We start from the raw sequence: 18496 nt of genomic DNA, 5'->3' as shown, positions 1-18496 counted from the left end.
TGCCCATAGCTAGCAACGAGCCAGGGTGCGCGCGCCAATGTTATTGACACAGAACTCTGTACTGCACAAAATATTAATATTTTAACCTGTACTAGTCAGATACATGCCAGGGAAGCCAGGAATAGGGCTAAACATGAAATTCAGTGTCCTTATCCTTTAAAGTCCCAGTTAACCAAAATCAGAGATTTGCTTGAAAACACATTCTATGTGTTAGTGATGCATTGCTGATAACATGTAAAAATGGGATGAACCATGCGTAGTACTGAATTGTGAAGTTAGACCAGTTTTGTGTTTTTGACCAGTTTTGATTTCTGGATTTTCTGGGCGGGTTTAAAACGGTACCGGATGACGTAGAGCGGTGTTCTTAGCATATCCCCGCCCTAACACTATATAAAGCTAGAACGGATTTGAATCTTCGGTTCTCCTGCTGAATCTTGAGTCTAGAATTAGCTAGTTTTAACCAACAGTCTAGAATTAGCTAGTTTTTCTTAGTCAGCAATGCCTATGCATAAAACTAAACGAAAATGCATCCTTCCTGGATGCCAGCAGGAATGGGATGATAAGGTCTCCTTCTTTCACTCCTGAGTAAAGCTGAAATGAGAAGCAAATGGTTAGCATTTTTGAAGAGCCATGGTGTTACAGAGGAGTCTGTCACCGCTAGCGCCCGCCTCTGCAGCAAACATTTCACTCCCGAAAGCTTCTGCAATTATAATATGAGGCTTTTGGGTTTCACGGACTCACGACTGGTCCTGGTGAATTCGGCGGAGCCAACCATCTCCCTCCCCGGCCTCCATTCTCCTCCTGTTGTTATGACTGGGTTGGATTTGGACCCAAACGCACGACACCGGAGGCAGAGAAAAAATGCAAAGCCCAAAGGGTGGTTTAATAATAAATTAATAAGTCCAGCAGGCAAGGTCAAAAACGATAAACAGGCAGGGGTCAGGCGATCAACAAACAATGTCCAATATCCGTAATCAAAGTCCATATCCAGAAGGGGGGTCAGGGAATCCGTGTTTCAGTCCAGGGGTGGTGATAGCAGGCAAGCCGAGCACTGCACACTGGGTCTGGAGGGAAAATAAAACGGAACGAGAAAAAAATGGATAAGCAAAACTGAAAACACGAAAAGGTAAAAAAAACACAAGAGATACGGACAGCAATCAACAACGTAGGCTAAGCTGGCTAGGGTACTTGCCACAGGTATTCTATGGGAAGATCTGGCGATGAGCATGGAGAAAACCAGGGTTCTTGTAGGCAGGCGATGATGATGATTGGGACCCGGTGCGCAGCACTCAGCCGTAAGCGCGTTCACTAATCACCACGATTGCCTTCACCTGTGGCGTTGGAGCGCGCGCCGTGTGCGTGCTGAGGTGCTGGGCGTCTCAGGATTACTCTCCGGGGATGAGGAGCGCGAATGCGCCCCATCTCCGGAGTCAGGAGGCGGGAATTCGGGAGACCCCGAACGCCGCGGGGTAGAGCCGGACCGACGCACGTTGCGTCGGGCCACCGGCAAGCTCGGAGGAGCGGAGGGGAATGCGCGCGGAGGTGCCGCCGTAACAGGACCCCCCCCCAAGCGGGAGCCACCTGGCGACCGACCGGGGGCATCAGGATGGGCCCGGTAGAAGTCGCGGAGGAGAACAGGGGTCATGATCTGGGACCGAGGAACCCAGCTCCGTTCCTCCGGGCCATACCCCACCCAGTCGACCAGGTATTGGAACCCGCGGCCCTGGCGGCGGACCTTCAGCAGCCGCCTCACCGCCCACTGAGGGTGGCCATCCACCAGCTGCGGAGGGGGCGGCGCGGGAGCCGGTGGCACGAGGGTGCTGGTGACGACGGGCTTGACCCGAGACACATGGAAAACCGGATGGACCCGGCGAAGGGAGGCGGGGAGAATCAACCGGACAGCGGCGGGGTTGATGACCCGGTCGATGGGGTAGGGCCCGATGAACCTCGACGCCAGCTTCCTGGAGGAGACGTGAACTGGGGTCCACGGTCAGACACCACATCCTGGGGCAGACCGTAGAGCCGAAAGACGTGCTCAGTCAGCAGCTCCACCGTCTCCATCGAGGTGGGGAGCTTGGGTAGGGCCACGAGGCGCACAGACTTCGAAAACCGGTCCACAATGGTCAGGATGGTGGTGTTTCCCCGGGAGGGAGGGAGACCGGTCACGAAGTCCAGTGCGATGTGTGACCACGGACGACTGGGCACAGGAAGGGGTCGCAACAGGCCAGCTGGTGGGATGCCTTGCTGCGGACGCAGGTGGTGCAGGCGGAGATGAACTCTCTGACGTCCGCTGCCATGGTGGGCCACCAGAACCGCCGGCGTAGGAATGACAGCGTACGGTGGGAACCCGGATGGCAGGCAAACCGGCTCGCATGTCCCCACTGGAGTACCCGGGTCCGGACGGCAGCCGGGACGAACAGCCGTTTGGGCGGGCCAGTCCGGGGGTCGGGTTGGGTGCGCTGGGCCCTCCTGACCACTGCCTCGACGTTCATGGTGACCACTCCGATCACCCGGGAGGCGGGAAGAATAGTGTCCGGAGTGGTAAGATCCTCCCCTGCCGCATAAAGCCGAGACAGTGCGTCAGCCTTGGTGTTCTTGGACCCCGGACGGTAAGTGATGTGGAAATTAAACCGTCCGAGGTACAGGGCCCAGCGCGCCTGACGGGAGGTCAGCCGCCTGGCCGACCTGAGGTAGGTCAGGTTCTTGTGGTCCGACCAGACGGTGACGGGGTGCTCTGCGCCCTCTAGCCAGTGCCGCCACTCCTGGAAGGCCTCCACAACAGCCAGCAGCTCCCTGTTGCCGATGTCGTAGTTCTCCTCTGCAGGTGTGAAGCGGCGGGAGAAGAAGGCGCAGGGATGCATCTTCTGGTCGGCCGCTGACTGTTGTGAGAGAACCCCGCCGAGACCCGTGTCTGAAGCGTCTACCTCCACGGTGAAGGGCCTCGAGGGGTCGGGATGAAGCAGGACCGGCGCGGAGGTGAACCGCCTCTTGAGGCCGGTGAAGGCGGCACTGGCTGCAGGTGTCCAGGTAAAAGGACGCAGAGAGGAGGTGAGGGCAGTGAGGGGAGCGGCCACCCGGCTGTAGTCCCGTATGAATCGCCGGTAGAAGTTGGCGAAGCCAAGGAAGGACTGCAGCTGCTTACGGGTGGTGGGCTGGCTCCACTCGACGACAGCCTGGATCTTTTTGGGATCAGGCCGAGTTTGTCCACCTTCCACAATAAGTCCCAGGAACTCCACAGAGGGAGTGTGGAAGGTGCACTTCTCGGCCTTGATGAAGAGGCGGTTCTCCAGGAGACGCTGGATGACAAGGCGGACGTGCTGGACGTGTTCCTCAGCGCTCCTGGAGAACACCAGGATGTCGTCGAGGTAGAGCACAACAAAGATATCCAGCATGTCCCGGAGGATGTCATTCATCATAGCCTGGAACACGGAGGGGGCGTTGGTGAGGCCAAACGGCATGACTAGGTATTCGTAATGGCCTCGGGGAGTCTTGAACGCGGTCTTCCACTCATCCCCCTCACGGATTCGAACCAGGTGGTAGGCGTTCCGGAGGTCCAACTTCGTGAAGATGGTGGCCTCCAGGAGGGGTTCGAAGTTGGAACTCATGAGGGGGAGAGGGTACGTGTTCCTTATGGTGATGGCGTTCAGCTCCCGGTAGTCAATGCATGGCCTGAGGTCCCCACCCTTCTTCTTCACGAAGAAGAACCCCGCCGCCACCGGGGAGAGAGTGGGTCGGATGAGGCCCTCAGCAAGACACTCAGAGATGTAGCTGTCCATAGCCGCCTTCTCAGGGAGGGAGAGGTTGTACAGGCGACTAACTGGGAGCTGTGCGCCGGGGCGGAGCTCAATGGCGCAGTCGTAGGGCCGGTGCGGGGGAAGGGTGCGGGCGCGCTCCTTGCCGAAGGCCTCTCCCAGGTCGTGGTAAACCTCTGGCACGGTGGAGAGGTCGGGGGGAGCAGGGGGCGGCCGAGACGACAGGAAGGGAGTCTGAGCAGCACGGAGGCACCGCGCGTAACAGGCCGTGCTCCAGCTCAGAATGCGGCCGGGGCCGTAGCTGACATGCGGCACATGGAGCTCCAGCCATGGTCGGCCCAGAATGAGAGGAGCCCGGGGGGTCTCAAGAATGTAGAACCGGATCTCCTCCACGTGATTTCCGGAAATTGTCATGGTCAGAGGCTCGGTCCGGTGTGTGAGGGGGCCTAGGTCGTGTCCATCCAAGGCCGAGACGGTGAGAGGGGTTTCCAGGGCGGCGAGGGGGAAAGCCGCTGAGGCGGCAAGGTGCGCATCAACAAAGTTGTCATCAGCCCCAGAGTCAATGAGCGCACCGATGGTAAGCGTCTGCCCGTGCCAGGCGAGGGTAACTTCGAACCGGGCAGGGCTGACAGATGGTGGGGAATGGGTAACACGGCTCACCAGAAATCCCCTCCTGGCTGGTGAGCCTACTCTTTTGGCAGAGTGGGACAGTTGTCCCTCAGATGGCCCTTAGCTCCACAGTAGAGACACAATCCCAGTGCCCTCCTTCGGTCCTTCTCAACAGCCGTGAGGCGAGCCCTACCCACTTGCATGGGCTCTTCGCCGGTGAGAGCAGGCATGGTCAGGGTGAGTGGAACGGTGGAGGAGTTTGTACCGAACATGCCCGGAGAGCGACCAGAGGGGGCGGGATGACGCAGCGCTTTCTCACGCTTCCTCTCCTGGTTGCGTTCGTCGATCTCCATTGCGAGAAAGATGAGTTGGTTAAGGGAGGTGGGGCGGTCCCTGACCAGCGCGTCCTTGAGAGTCTCGCTCAGGCCTCGTCGGAACTCGCTGCGCAGACCGACGTCGTTCCACCCGCTACCCATAGCCAGGGTGCGGAACTCGGTAGCGTAGGCAGCCACGGAGCGGCCACCCTGCTGGATGGTGGTGAGACGGGCATTAACGTCCTGACCATCAGCAGCATGATCTAAAACTAGCCTAAACTCGGCCTCAAAAGCAGCATAGTCATCGCGTAGGTGACTGCCCGGACCCAGGGCTGCCTGGACCCACTTCAGAGCCTCCCCAGTGCTGAGTGTAGCGATGTAGCCCACCCGTGCAGCGTCAGACCAATACATGCTGGGTTGATGTTGGAAAATGTATCCACACTGCATGAGGAAGCCCCTACACTCAGAGAAGGTCCCATCGTATGGCTTGGGGTTAGCTAGGTGAGGTTCACGCTGGGGCTGGGGGCCCATAGGAACAGGCTGGGGCGTCGGCACGGGGACGGGAATGGGTGCTGATGCCACAGGAGCTGCCGGACTTGCCTGGGACACGATGGAGGTGAGGGCAGCGATCTGGGTGGACATCGCCTGAACCATGGCAACCAGGCCCTGGATCTGCTGATACTGAGCCTGTTGTTGGGTGTTCTGAACCTCCATCCGTGTGTGTAGATCGGTCATGGCGACAGGGGCCTCCCGCAGTAGTCGGGCATGATCAGCGATCACCCGTCCTTGGAGTTGGAGAGCCGAAGGTGTCTCCGGTTGCTCTCCAGTGCCGGCTGGGTCCATACTGGCCAGATCTTCTGTTATGACTGGGTTGGATTTGGACCCAAACGCACGACACCGGAGGCAGAGAAAAAATGCAAAGCCCAAAGGGCGGTTTAATAATACATTAATAAGTCCAGCAGGCAAGGTCAAAAACGATAAACAGGCAGGGGTCAGGCGATCAACAAACAATGTCCAATATCCGTAATCCGTAATCAAAGTCCATATCCAGAAGGGGGGTCAGGGAATCCGTGTTTCAGTCCAGGGGTGGTGATAGCAGGCAAGCCGAGCACTGCACACTGGGTCTGGAGGGAAAATAAAACGGAACGAGAAAAAAATGGATAAGCAAAACTGAAAACACGAAAAGGTAAAAAAAACACGAGATACGGACAGCAATCAACAACGTAGGCTAAGCTGGCTAGGGTACTTGCCACAGGTATTCTATGGGAAGATCTGGCGATGAGCATGGAGAAAACCAGGGTTCTTGTAGGCAGGCGATGATGATGATTGGGACCCGGTGCGCAGCACTCAGCCGTAAGCGCGTTCACTAATCACCACGATTGCCTTTACCTGTGGCGTTGGAGCGCGCGCCGTGCGCGTGCTGAGGTGCTGGGCGTCTCAGGATTACTCTCCGGGGATGAGGAGCGCGAATGCGCCCCATCTCCGGAGTCAGGAGGCGGGAATTCGGGAGACCCCGAACGCCGCGGGGTAGAGCCGGACCGACGCACGTTGCGTCGGGCCACCGGCAAGCTCGGAGGAGCGGAGGGGAATGCGCGCGGAGGTGCCGCCGTAACACCTGTCGCATCAACCTTTGGTGCCGACACCGCTGCCTTGTGTGCTTATAGCTAATTAACGTTATAACGTTAGCTAGGTAACCTAAGCAATAGGAAAATACACTGCTACGTTAATCTACAAAACGTGTCTTGACGTTTATTTGGTAATGTCAGCTATGATGAATTATATGTAATCTTAGGAGGAATTATAGCTAACATTAGCTATGTAGCTTGTTGCAGATGGGAGTGTGTATATAACCTTAGTCTAGCTAACATAGCTAGCAGCACCGACCAGGCGACCACCCACCAAATAACGTTATGGATGATATATTATGACTATAAGCGTTAACTATACAGAAACTGCCTGCCATATTTGTGGCACCTGATGTGCGTATGGGTTCACCGGTAATGGTTACAGTATATTTCTCCAGCGGGAGACCGGGAGGCGGGAGCGAGGGGGATGGTTAGGTAGACCAGCTGCAGCTGGAGAAAGACGCACCCTCTCCCAGTGAAGCGGTGCTCGGCGGCTACTGGCTGAACATTCCAGTTCTGTTGGATATGTTGCGGGAAAGTTGAAGCCGAGTGCTCGTTATTCTCACACATAACATTGCCAACGAGAGTGGATGAGTCTGTCCCGATTATCAACTCCGGTAGTGTACGCTTCTTCGCGCTATCAGCGCTGTTCAAGACAGTGACTAAAAGGTACATTTTAAACAACTTTTTCCATTGATCCCAAGGGACGACAGGATCGCCTGGGAGGGATAGGAATGGGTCCGGAGGTGGCAGGGAGAAAATAGGGACAGACTCATACATTCCTCGTTGCCTGTTTTTGTATTTTGCATCTAAGGGCAGTAACACTGGCGCGTTGGTATAGAGTAGCTACAGTTTTACCTGTGTTGTTTGTCAGGAGGTAGGTTAGGAGGAAGCATCTGTGCGTTTGACTCATTAGACAAGTGTAATTTCAACTCCTCTCTGTTTTCACAAAGCTGTGCCTTCCTACCACAAAAGAGACGGCGTGCCAGTGTGACAATATGCAGACCAGAGAACGGTTTGACAGGTTCTTCCCTCCACACCCCCTCCCCACGCAATTGGGTGTGGCTTCGGTGCCTTCAGCAGACACGCCCCCACAGTCTCAGACCAGAGAATGCTGCTGATTTTTAACCGATTTTGAAGCCTTATTTTATATACTTAGCGACATTTTTAATCACTCAGATTTGGCTGGGTGGTTAATGACATGTTTTCCTGTGGTGTGTGAAGCTCATAACAAAAATTTGAACTGGGTTAACCTGGACTTTAATAGTTTACAGTATTATTATTAACATTAACAGTTGACAGTATTGATATTAACAGCTTACAGTATTCACATTAATAGTGACAGTATTGATATTAACAGCTGACAGTATTAACATTAATAGTTGACAGTATTGGTATTAACATTAATATAATATTAACATTTATAGTTGACAGTATGGATATTAACATTAATAGTTGACAGTATTGATAGTAATAGTTGATAGTATTGATATTAACAGCTGACAGGATTAACATTAGGGGAAACACATCTCAGGTACAGCAATACAAACTTTTTTTGTCTTTTTTCGTTAGATTATTATCTTAAATGTGTATCATGTTGGCAAGATAGAGCTCTTGTCAGGGCCATGAATGTTACGTAAGAGAGGCAGTGGCTTTAACTAAGGTCTGGTTCTAATTTGTTCCTCCTTTCATTTCTTATTTTCTCTCTCTCTCTCTCTCCCTCCTTCTCTCTATTTTCTCCCTCTTTCGCTGGTCTGCTTGATTTTCTACAGCAACCCAACTTCAAGCAGAAGTTTGTGGCCCTGTTGAAGAGATTCAAAGTGACGGACGAGGTTAGTACAGTGCATGCACACTGTCACATCTGTGACTGTTGAATTCCTTTTTTTTTCTCCACTCCCATCCTGGGACCTGAATGTTTTGATTTTAAACTCTGTTGAAGTCAAACATTAACTTAAACGTAAGCATAGCCAAGTCTAAACCCTCCTTTTAAACTTCTGACTCATCAAGTACTTGAGTCCTGATGACACAGATAGTACCAACGTCTGCACAGCCTCTGCATCATGGATTAAAATCATGATTTAATCTATTATGCTGACCTTTTATTTAGCTGTCAAGTTGTTGCTTCTGACTTTGCCTTCAAGCCTTTTGACTTTGAAGAGACAGTGGGTCGGTTTGCTGTGCTTTCAAAAGTGCTGCGATGCTGCCTGACAATGAAATGACTTGTTTTTATCTCGGGTCATACCGTATATGAGATGGTCAGGTTCCAAGATCCAAATCTAGGTTTAGTCTTTTTCTACTGGGGCTGTCATTTGGGTGAAATTAGATATATTAATTTACAGCAGTAGTTATTTTCAATTAAGAGGAGAAACCAAATAAAATGATTTAGTTATCTCAGTGTTGATTAATGATAACTGGGATATGCTTTTTATTTTTTTTATTTTTTTTTGCATTTTAATTTGCTTCTCTGTTTGTTACATCTCTGTTTGTATTTCTGTACAGAAGAACAGAGACAACAATGCCTAATGAAATAAACTGCAGCCTCGGGACTATGATTAAAATGTTTTACACCTCTGAAATTAAGTTGTGAGCTCTGAGTCATCCCAGAATTGACAAACAAGTCAAACTGTTTCCATATTGAACAACTTTCTATTTGAAACAACTCGCTACATTTATAGACAGACTAATGTTTTAAGTTGCCAGCTTTTCTATGTATGAACTAGAAAGGACACTCGGTGAGACCTGATCTCCGTCCATGAATGCATGTGGTCAGCATGTACAGTTACGGACATTACGGTACTGATACTTATAAGAGACAAATATCAAAAATATACAGGTGATGCATTACCATTGCAGTTTATGAGCATGGGTCATCAATCAATCAATCAAAGCTTTATTTGTATAGCGCATTTCATACCCAGAGGCAACACAATGCGCTTTACAGAGAACAAGGGAGGTGGGCATACGACCCACTCTCTACATATTCCAGAGGGAAGCAAAAAAACAGTAATCACCCAGGGGCAGATAAGTGAGCTGTAAAAATTCTTCCCTGACCCCTCTCAACAAGGCGATCGAGCAAGCTCCAGGAGTATGTTTGTCTACCGGCTAAGAACATTTATGAAGCAATACATTACATTAAATTACATTTCAGAGTAAGAGAAGCTAAAAAAGCATCATAGGAGAGAGGACATCCTACAGACATGCTACGACATCCACAGCAGACACGGGGGTATCTATCGGACTCCGGGAGGTCTGCTGGTGACAGTGGGGCATCCACTGGACCTGGACCTGGTTAGAAGATAGGAGGGAGAGAGAGAGGCACTAGGGAGAGGGACACATGGGTGTGTTATGTACATGCTATGGCTTTAGTAAATAACCCCATTGATCAGAGCCAGGAGGTAGAGGATGACTTACTGTGTTTGGTCTTGCAGGTTCTGGACTCAGACCCAGTGGACCAGAGCCAGGAGGTGGAGGAGGACCTGGACCTGCTCTACGACAGCCTGGAGGTCTACAACCAGAGCGACAGCGGGCCAGAGATGGAGGATAACGAGAGTGTCCTCAGCACTCCCAAACCCAAACTCAAGTAAGTCCCCACTGAGCATGTTTAGTGAGCCATTCATAGAATCCAGCTCCATCTCAAGTCACGACCCTAAAAATGCCCTCACTATTCCAAAACTCTCAGCTGTTTCCACCTAGAATGTCCTCCCCAAACTCACAAACGGCGCTGGAGTTTTCTACTCCCTCATTATTGCCCCCATTAATGATTATACAAATTTGCACATTTCATCCATGTGACATGTGGATGACCTTATCTAACAGACACATGATGTAGACACGATGTATTCTCTCCCATGTCACTTGTCACTTCTGACATGTGTCACCTCTGATGTTGACTAAAGATATGATGACTTTTGTCTCCCAGGCCTTTCTTTGAAGGAATGTCCCATTCTAGCTCCCAGACAGAGATTGGGAGTCTGCACAGTCAGAAGAGCCAGGCCAGGGACCAGACCCAACCTGTGAGTATACAATCACATACTGTCTTCAGTTCGTAAAGGATGGACATGTTTGATACAGTTTGTTGCCTGCTGAAAGGGTGCCATTGTTTTTACTCAGCAATGTTAATGCTAATGTCATTAAGCTACTTTGGGCCCTATGCAAGAAACGAAAAGATAATTTGGAGCAGTTGATTTTCTTTTGGCAACTAATTAGGTATCTAAAGTACAACTCAAGAAAAATATGGAACACGAGTGATATGTATAACCTCTCAACAGCAACATTTCACTGTATCCAAATGCAATGTCAGTTCTGTATAACCAAAATGAACTTTGTGTGGTATTTCATATTGCACAGCACCATACTGTATATGTTTTGCACTTAGAACTAGGTTCTGCAGACATCCAAATAATTCAACAAATTAATTTTGTTGGCTGCAAATTCTCTCAGGCCCACACAAATAATTTGCCTTGACTCAAAGTAATTTCACTTCAAAGCACAGTGCATCGCTACAAAATATGGACCCAGGAGCTACAGTACAGTGATCTCACCAAGTATGCACGTTGCAGCTGTGAAATTATGTCAAGGCGTTGTGTATTCTGTTGGACCTACATAGATGTTGCTCCCTGGGATAGTGTGTAGTAGTTGCTTAGACTAATGAGTCAGTCTCTAAACGCTGCGCTCAACTAGAGACTAAAGACATTCGTCCAGGTTTCATTGCTAAAAGTGAGATATTGAAAAAAAATATTTAGGGTGGTCCTTACTATTGGGGTGGTGAGCTAACTCAACTGTTATCTGTAGACAGTAAGAGTAAAACTGTAAAATATTCCTGAGGGTTGAATGCATATTGTTGACAAAAAAAAGATACACAATTGCAGTGTATTTAAGGCAGCACCATATTTGATACAGTACATACTTGACAGGCAAATCCCCTTCTTCCTGTTCATCCCTGGAGTAAGGATCAAGTTCAAGTTTACTTTATTGTCATTGCATGAGCACAACGGAATTGAATCGCAATACTGAAAGTGCTTTCACATGTAACAAACATTTTTTATACACATACTAACACATGACAGACAGTATAATACATAGAAGGTGCGGTGCCAGGTGTAAACAGTTCTACTGTAGCAGTTACTGTCAGTGTTTGGCCATGTTCAGTTCTCGTATGGCTCTAGGGTAGAAGCTGTTAGTAAGTCTGTTTGTCCGTGATTTGATGGACCTGAAACGTCTACCAGAGGGCAGCCGGATAAACATGATATCTAGGGTGGGATTGGTCCTTCAGGATATTAGCTGCTCTACTGATGAGAGAGAGCTAAGTAGGTCCTCCAGGGAGGGCAGTGAGCAGCCGATGATCTTCTGGGTAGTGTTGATGACCCTCTGAAGAGCCCTCCTATCCACTGATGGAGCAGTGGTAGAAGGACACCATCAGCTTCTCCTGCAGGCTGTTCTTCCTGAGGATCCTCAAGGCTGCGCCTTCTTGACTACAACGGCGGTGTTGGTAGTCCAGGAGAGATGTTCGGCTATGTGCGTGCCCAGGAACCTGAAATCAGGGACCCTTTCAACACAGACCCCGTCGATGTAGAGAGGATCGGGGTCTGAACACCACAGTGCCAGTCTGTCTCCTCCTGAGATCAGCCCTACCACAGTCGTGTCATCCGCAAACTTGATGATGGAGCTGCAGGGATGGGTGGGGGCACAGCCATGTGTGTAGAGGGTGTAGAGGAGGGCGCTCATACACAGCCCTGTGGGGAGCCGGTGCTGAGAGTGATGGTAGGGGAGAGGTGGGAGCCAAGCCTTACAGACTGGGGACAGCTGGTTAGGGAGTCCTTGATCCAGTGGCAGATGGGTTGAGAGAAACCTAGGCTGGTGAGTTTGGTGACCAGTCTGCCTGGGATGATGGTGTTAAAAGCAGAGCTAAAGTCTATGAAAAGCATCCTCACATAGCTCCCCTGGTGGTCAAGGTGGGTGAGTGCAGTGTGAAGATCAGTGGCACCTGAGTGCCCCCTAAAGGATACTGGTGCCCCCTGGTGGTCAAGGTTATTAAGTGTGTTGTATGTTCTGCGCGTTTGCAGGGTGCAGACCTGCTGTCTCCAGAGAGAGCCAAAGCCGCGGGGACCAAGTACCTGGACGAGCCAGTAGGGGCGGAGCCTAACGCAGGGGTGAGTGGGAGGAGGCCTAGGGTATCATTACTGCAAGCTACACACGCACACACACACACACACACGCACACACACATTTGAATACTTTATTTGATTCCACAAATTCAATTACAGCTATCAGGGAATCAAATATAATAGGGCAAGACAGTTCCAGAACACTCAAGGATACACATAGAACCTTCTTCTCCATACAGCTGCCTATGACAGTTGAAACAGAGCAATATTTAACTAGCTTTTTCCCATTCCAGCGATGTTCAGACCACTCCTGGCATAATTATGTACATGACCTAGGCATCCAAATATAAGTACACAAAATCTACATCTGAAAAGTTGGTAATAGTTTCAACTTAAGATAATTATCTTGGAAAGCCTGGTACATGTACAGATCAAAAACCCAGCCTACTTCTACAATCAGGAACTCTTTGTGACTGTGGTTAACAAAAACAACATCAGGTGAATTTGGGATGTTAGCAAAGACATCACACTAGGTCAACATTACGGTCATGGCGAGCAATGTACAGATGATTGTATGCATTGCATCCATCTGTAATGTGTGGAATGGATTCTAGATGTTCTAGTTGTTCATAATCATGATGGTTTACATAGAATGAGTGTCAGGGTACCAGATTGACAGATTATACTTAGTTGGTAATACCTGCAGTACTGCCTTGATGGTAAATTTTAAAACGTCCTCACCAATAGCAGCATTTTTGTGCAGTGAATGTGAGACAGAGTGGTCAGCAAAATCAACACAGGCCAGCTTTCCTTGTAATCAGAGTCCACACCAGTGTTTTGGGGTCTCAGTCTGCCTCACGTTTAGCAGAACTCCTCTTGCAGTGTCCTTCCTTAGTCCAGCATCCTCTCCCTGCTGGGCGAGGGTAGCCTTCACAGTCACATCAGGGTCTGTAATTAGTCCATCAGAAATGGGCACTTCAGCCTGTGTGTTAGTTTTTGCCCATTTTATCTGCACTTCTGTGTGATTGCAAAGATCATTAAGGTCTGGCCAATCAGACCAGACTCCAAAGCCCTTAGCCGGTGTGTCAAGTTTTGCTGAGGCTTTCCTCCTAAAGCCCAGGAAGTTGTTTTGGTTTTTGGTGGCCAGAGGAACCTTCCTCCTGCGTAGGTCCCAGGCCCCCAGGATTCGAAATCTAAAGTGAAGCCCTATAGGACCGCGCCATCTTTGAAAAAAACGCGTCATTGGCGCCTCTGACAAGGCGCCAATGACGCGTTTTTGTAGTCCACGAACAGATGTGAAATGCAAACGCGCGTTCGTGGCTCTCCCCACTCTGAGTTAGCAATGAAAATCGGCTTGCTTATTGATCTACTTTCGTCGAATATATCCGTTGGAAAAAAAAAAAATGTATCCAGGCATCTTAGTTTTAACAGTATAATTGTGACTGAACATGTTTTGTTTGCTAGTAGGTGGTATTCATTCTGTTCACAACAACGCGATGGACAGCCAGGCGAAATGGCTTCAGGGAACCTGGTCCCAGGCGAGTTAAACAGCTGTCCACCCAGAGACAGGGTCTCTCGTTACGGCATGAAGTTCGCGGCTAACCCGCCGAGCTCGGGGGGCTCACAGGCCAGTGCGGAGATGTGGTCCCAGGCGAGTTGAACAGCTGTCCACCCAGAGACGGGGTCTCTCGTTGCGGCATGAAGTTCGTGGCTAACCCGCCGAGCTCGGGGGGCTCACAGGCCAGTGCGGAGATGTATTACCAGTAGGCTAATAAAGTGGAATTGCTGAATGACAGTTTATCATTTAATCTTTATGCCTACACATCAACTAATTTCCATGTATGTGAATAAAGTTAATTCCAGTTATTTACAAAATATCAAGTCTCTGTCCATTTCTGGAAAAGGCAAATCATTTCTGTCAAATGATCACTCAAGTTTTATCACCAACCCCACAACTATTTTGAGTGACTATTGTGAAAAGCGCTATATACATAAAATGCATGATTAGACTATTATGCATAGGATGTTGTGCTGTGGTCATTTTCATTAATGCATTTGATTAATCAGTAAATGGTATTAAGCCCTTTCTTCCGTTCTAGGAAGACAGTTAAGTCAAACTCGAGAAAGCAGGGCAAGTCAAACCCGTTCCAGGAAGAGAGTTCACTGACAGCGTGGGTCAGCATGGTAACTCACTCTGTGAACCAAACCTGCTCGCTAGCAGGTACTCTAAAAACCCAGACTGTCTCCCCGTCTCTCCCTACCAGATGAGGAAGCGCATTACTTCGTGAAGTTTTAAATGATGCATGTTTCACCGGGAGAGGATTTTCTGGGTGGACAGCTGTTCAACTCGCCTGGGACCACATCTCCGCACTGGCCTGTGAGCCCCCTGAGCTTGGCGGGTTAGCCGCAAACTTCATGCCGCAACGAGAGACCCCGTCTCTGGGTGGACAGCTGTTTAACTCGCCTGGGACCAGGTCCCCTGAAGCTATTTCGCCTGGCTGTCCATCGCGTTGTTGTGAACAGAATGAATACCACCTACTAGCAAACAAAACATGTTCAGTCACAATTATACTGTTAAAACTAAGATGCCTGGATAAAAAAATATTTTTTCCAACGGATATATTGGACGAAAGTAGATTGATAAGCAAGACGATTTTCATTGCTAACTCAGCGGGGAGAGCCACGAACGCGCGTTTGCATTTCACATCTGTTCGTGGACTACAAAAACTAACTACCTAACCCTAACCCTCTGACAAGGCGGCAATGACGCTTTTTTTTTCAAAGATGGCGTGATCCTATAGGGCTTCACGTCTTCGAGCAGTCAGTGAATGGAGTGACCCTATCCAGTTCTATTAATACATCCATGGTAGGTCCAGTAGGAGAGAGGCTCTGGCCGTCATCATTATTGAGCATGTGCTTGTTTCTTGGCTTGTTTCTGTTCAGGACTGGTTGGACAGAAGCTCATGCCACTGAAATAGCTGTGAATTGAAATTACATGAAATAATGTCTGATAAATAAAGATAGGTCTTGTCGTCTGGACATATCAGTTTCAATGCTTCCAATTCTAATCCAGCACAATAAGAGCTGGATAATCAGTTAGCTCATGAGCTCACAACAACTAGCAGCAGCTTCCATAACATTAATGGTAGCGGTCAGTGGCTAAAGCAGTTACACTGATGATTCCTGTAACGTTAGCTATTTTGCTGCAATTGGTTCAACTTCTGTTTCTGGACAAAGGTAAGGGATAAAAAGATTGGAGTGAAAGGATGAAAGTGTGGAGGTTTGGGGTATAGTCCCATAAAGTCATCCCCACCGGGGCCTTGAACCCGAGTCTCGGAGTCCTATGCTCTCACCACTACTCTACTTGTGCAGCGGAGATCGGTGGACTGGTTTTGGTGTCCTTCTTTATTTTGGTGTGCTGAGACTACTGCTTCTTGTGGTGCCAACAGAGAAATGCAGGTCAACATTCAACTAGGGATGGGACGGTTACCGGTGTCACAGTGAACCGCGGTGAAAACAGTACAACCGGTTAAATTTTCATTTATGAAGATAAAAATATAAAATAAGATAAAAATAAAAAGATAACCGTGCATGACTACGTCACTGAAAAATCATACTAAATGCTGTCTGACTTTGAAAAACATGCTAAACCCTTATCCCCGTTCAATTTCCGAGGAAAAGCCACACAGGTAGCAGCGCGTATAGGCGGAGTTTTGACTTCAGGCGAAAACAACACTAGCGGTATGGCCGAAAGTGAGATGTATTTTTGTGGAGAGAATGGCTGAGCGCACAAAGCGATCTAAGGCATCGTTACATTTCACAAAAGTGAAAGAAAAGGAGGAGGCGAAATGCAACCTGTGCTCTAAGATATTTTCCTGCAAGGGGGGAAATACAACGTCTATGCTAAAGAATGTAAATGGTGCCCAGATTAGAATTGGGACTTAAGTAACATACTACCGTTAGCTTGCTCGGTGCAGTGACGTTACATTACTGGGCACAACTAGTGAATGAATGACCCACTGTAGTCTAAGTTATACTACAACGTTTTTGTAGCCTTTAGCAAGCGGATGACAGAGGGAATCTAACTTGCAAAGAAGACATCTAGATTTAAGGACTGTCAATGTCAATGTAAAATAGCCTAATAGTGTATAGCATAGCACTTGCATGTACAATGCTATAGCACAAGCTGGTTAACGTTAGCAATGTTACGGCGGCACCTCCGCGCGCATTCCCCTCCGCTCCTCCGAGCTTGCCGGTGGCCCGACGCAACGTGCGTCGGTCCGGCTCTACCCCGCGGCGTTCGGGGTCTCCCGAATTCCCGCCTCCTGACTCCGGAGATGGGGCGCATTCGCGCTCCTCATCCCCGGAGAGTAATCCTGAGACGCCCAGCACCTCAGCTCGCGCACGGCGCGCGCTCCAACGCCACAGGTGAAGGCAATCGTGGTGATTAGTGAACGCGCTTACGGCTGAGTGCTGCGCACCGGGTCCCAATCATCATCATCGCCTGCCTACAAGAACCCTGGTTTTCTCCATGCTCATCGCCAGATCTTCCCATAGAATACCTGTGGCAAGTACCCTAGCCAGCTTAGCCTACGTTGTTGATTGCTGTCCGTATCTCTTGTGTTTTTTTTTTACCTTTTCGTGTTTTCAGTTTTTGCTTATCCATTTTTTTCTCGTTCCGTTTTATTTTCCCTCCAGACCCAGTGTGCAGTGCTCGGCTTGCCTGCTATCACCACCCCTGGACTGAAACACGGATTCCCTGACCCCCCTTCTGGATATGGACTTTGATTACGGATTACGGATATTGGACATTGTTTGTTGATCGCCTGACCCCTGCCTGTTTATCGTTTTTGACCTTGCCTGCTGGACTTATTCATTAATTATTAAACCGCCCTTTGGGCTTTGTATTTTTTCTCTGCCTCCGGTGTCGTGCGTTTGGGTCCAAATCCAACCCAGTCATAACAAGCAAGCTGCAGTGCTCGTCATGTCATGTTATTGTTGTGTAAAGTATAATGTAGTGAGGGGGACAGAGTGGGATGGAGAGGGAGGGAGAGAGGGAAGAAGGGGATGGAAAGAGGGAGGGAGATTGTCTTTCTCTAATAGTCTACTGTTTAGTCAAGAGCAGCCATTTGTTATGTAATGGTGTGTTATGTTATGTAAAGCATAGCCTATAGGCTACTTTATTTAATTTATATGCAGTATAATTTATTTTTTGTCTTTTCACATTATGCCCTGTGCATCAGTAGTGTCACAAATTAACACCAATTCAGTTCTTTTAAGAATTTATAGTTGTCTTGTCTTTCCATCAAATAGTAGAAAAGTAGGGTATCGATAGTGGGATCGATAAAGACTCGAATCGTTAAGCAGTCTCAATAATGGTATCAGTATCGATAAAAATTAACGAGACCCATCCCTAACCATGATAAAACCGTGAACCGTGATCATTTTGGTCACTATAACCGTGATATGAACATTTCAAACCGTGCCATCCCTACATTCAACAGAGGGAGGGAGGGAGGGAGTGATAACCGGACAAACGCTATCCTAGGTGCGCTGGCTTACAGCCACGCAGAAAAAAGTGTCTGATTGACATAATTTTTGTCTAAGACATGTCGTACAACTTGTCTTACCGACCATGAATTAAAATGAAGTGAAGCCAACACAGCCCACCGGAGGAGCAGAGCTTCCTGGATTTGAAGGATGGTTACAACGCCTAAAGAAATCATTCATTTCACTGGATCCCTTTTTCTTTTTGCTCTTCACTCAATTACCTTGAAATCTTACTGTTTCAATGCTCTCCATGTCTCTCTCTCTCTCTCTCTCTCTCTCCCTGTCTCTCTCTCCCTTCCTCCCTCTCTGTCATGCTCTCTCTCTCCCGCTGTCTAACTCTCCGTCTCTCCCTTCCACCCTCTCTGTCATGCTCTCTCTCCCTCTCTCTCCCTTCTTCCCTTGCTCTCTCTCTGTCCCTTCCCTCTCTCTCCCCCTCCCTCCCTCCCTCTCTCTCTCTCCCTCACTGCCTCTCTCTCTGTCTGTTTTTTTTGTCATTACCGTGGATCAGATCCCATCTGTTTGTCTCCGACTCGGTCAGTTTG

At 49.1% G+C, this 18496-nt stretch overlaps 1 protein-coding gene across 1 annotated transcript in view; it reads left to right on the top strand.

The window, feature by feature from the left end:
• LOC311311422 (phosphofurin acidic cluster sorting protein 2) overlaps nucleotides 1-18496 on the top strand; it is a gene marked incomplete at both ends in the record, with an annotated part of 86132 nt that overhangs the window by 37745 nt on the left and 29891 nt on the right. The window contains 4 exons of the mRNA XM_084441131.1: nucleotides 8073-8132; nucleotides 9729-9880; nucleotides 10220-10313; nucleotides 12363-12449. Of these exons, the coding sequence (XP_084297257.1) occupies nucleotides 8073-8132; nucleotides 9729-9880; nucleotides 10220-10313; nucleotides 12363-12449 (393 nt within the window). The remainder of the gene's footprint in view (nucleotides 1-8072; nucleotides 8133-9728; nucleotides 9881-10219; nucleotides 10314-12362; nucleotides 12450-18496) is intronic.

This window comes from Borostomias antarcticus (genome assembly GCF_949987555.1).
Source record: "Borostomias antarcticus genome assembly, chromosome: 7".
Classification (NCBI taxonomy): Eukaryota; Metazoa; Chordata; class Actinopteri; order Stomiiformes; family Stomiidae; genus Borostomias; species Borostomias antarcticus.
Note: the sequence above shows the minus strand (reverse complement) of the source record. Positions and strands in the feature narration are given on the sequence as shown.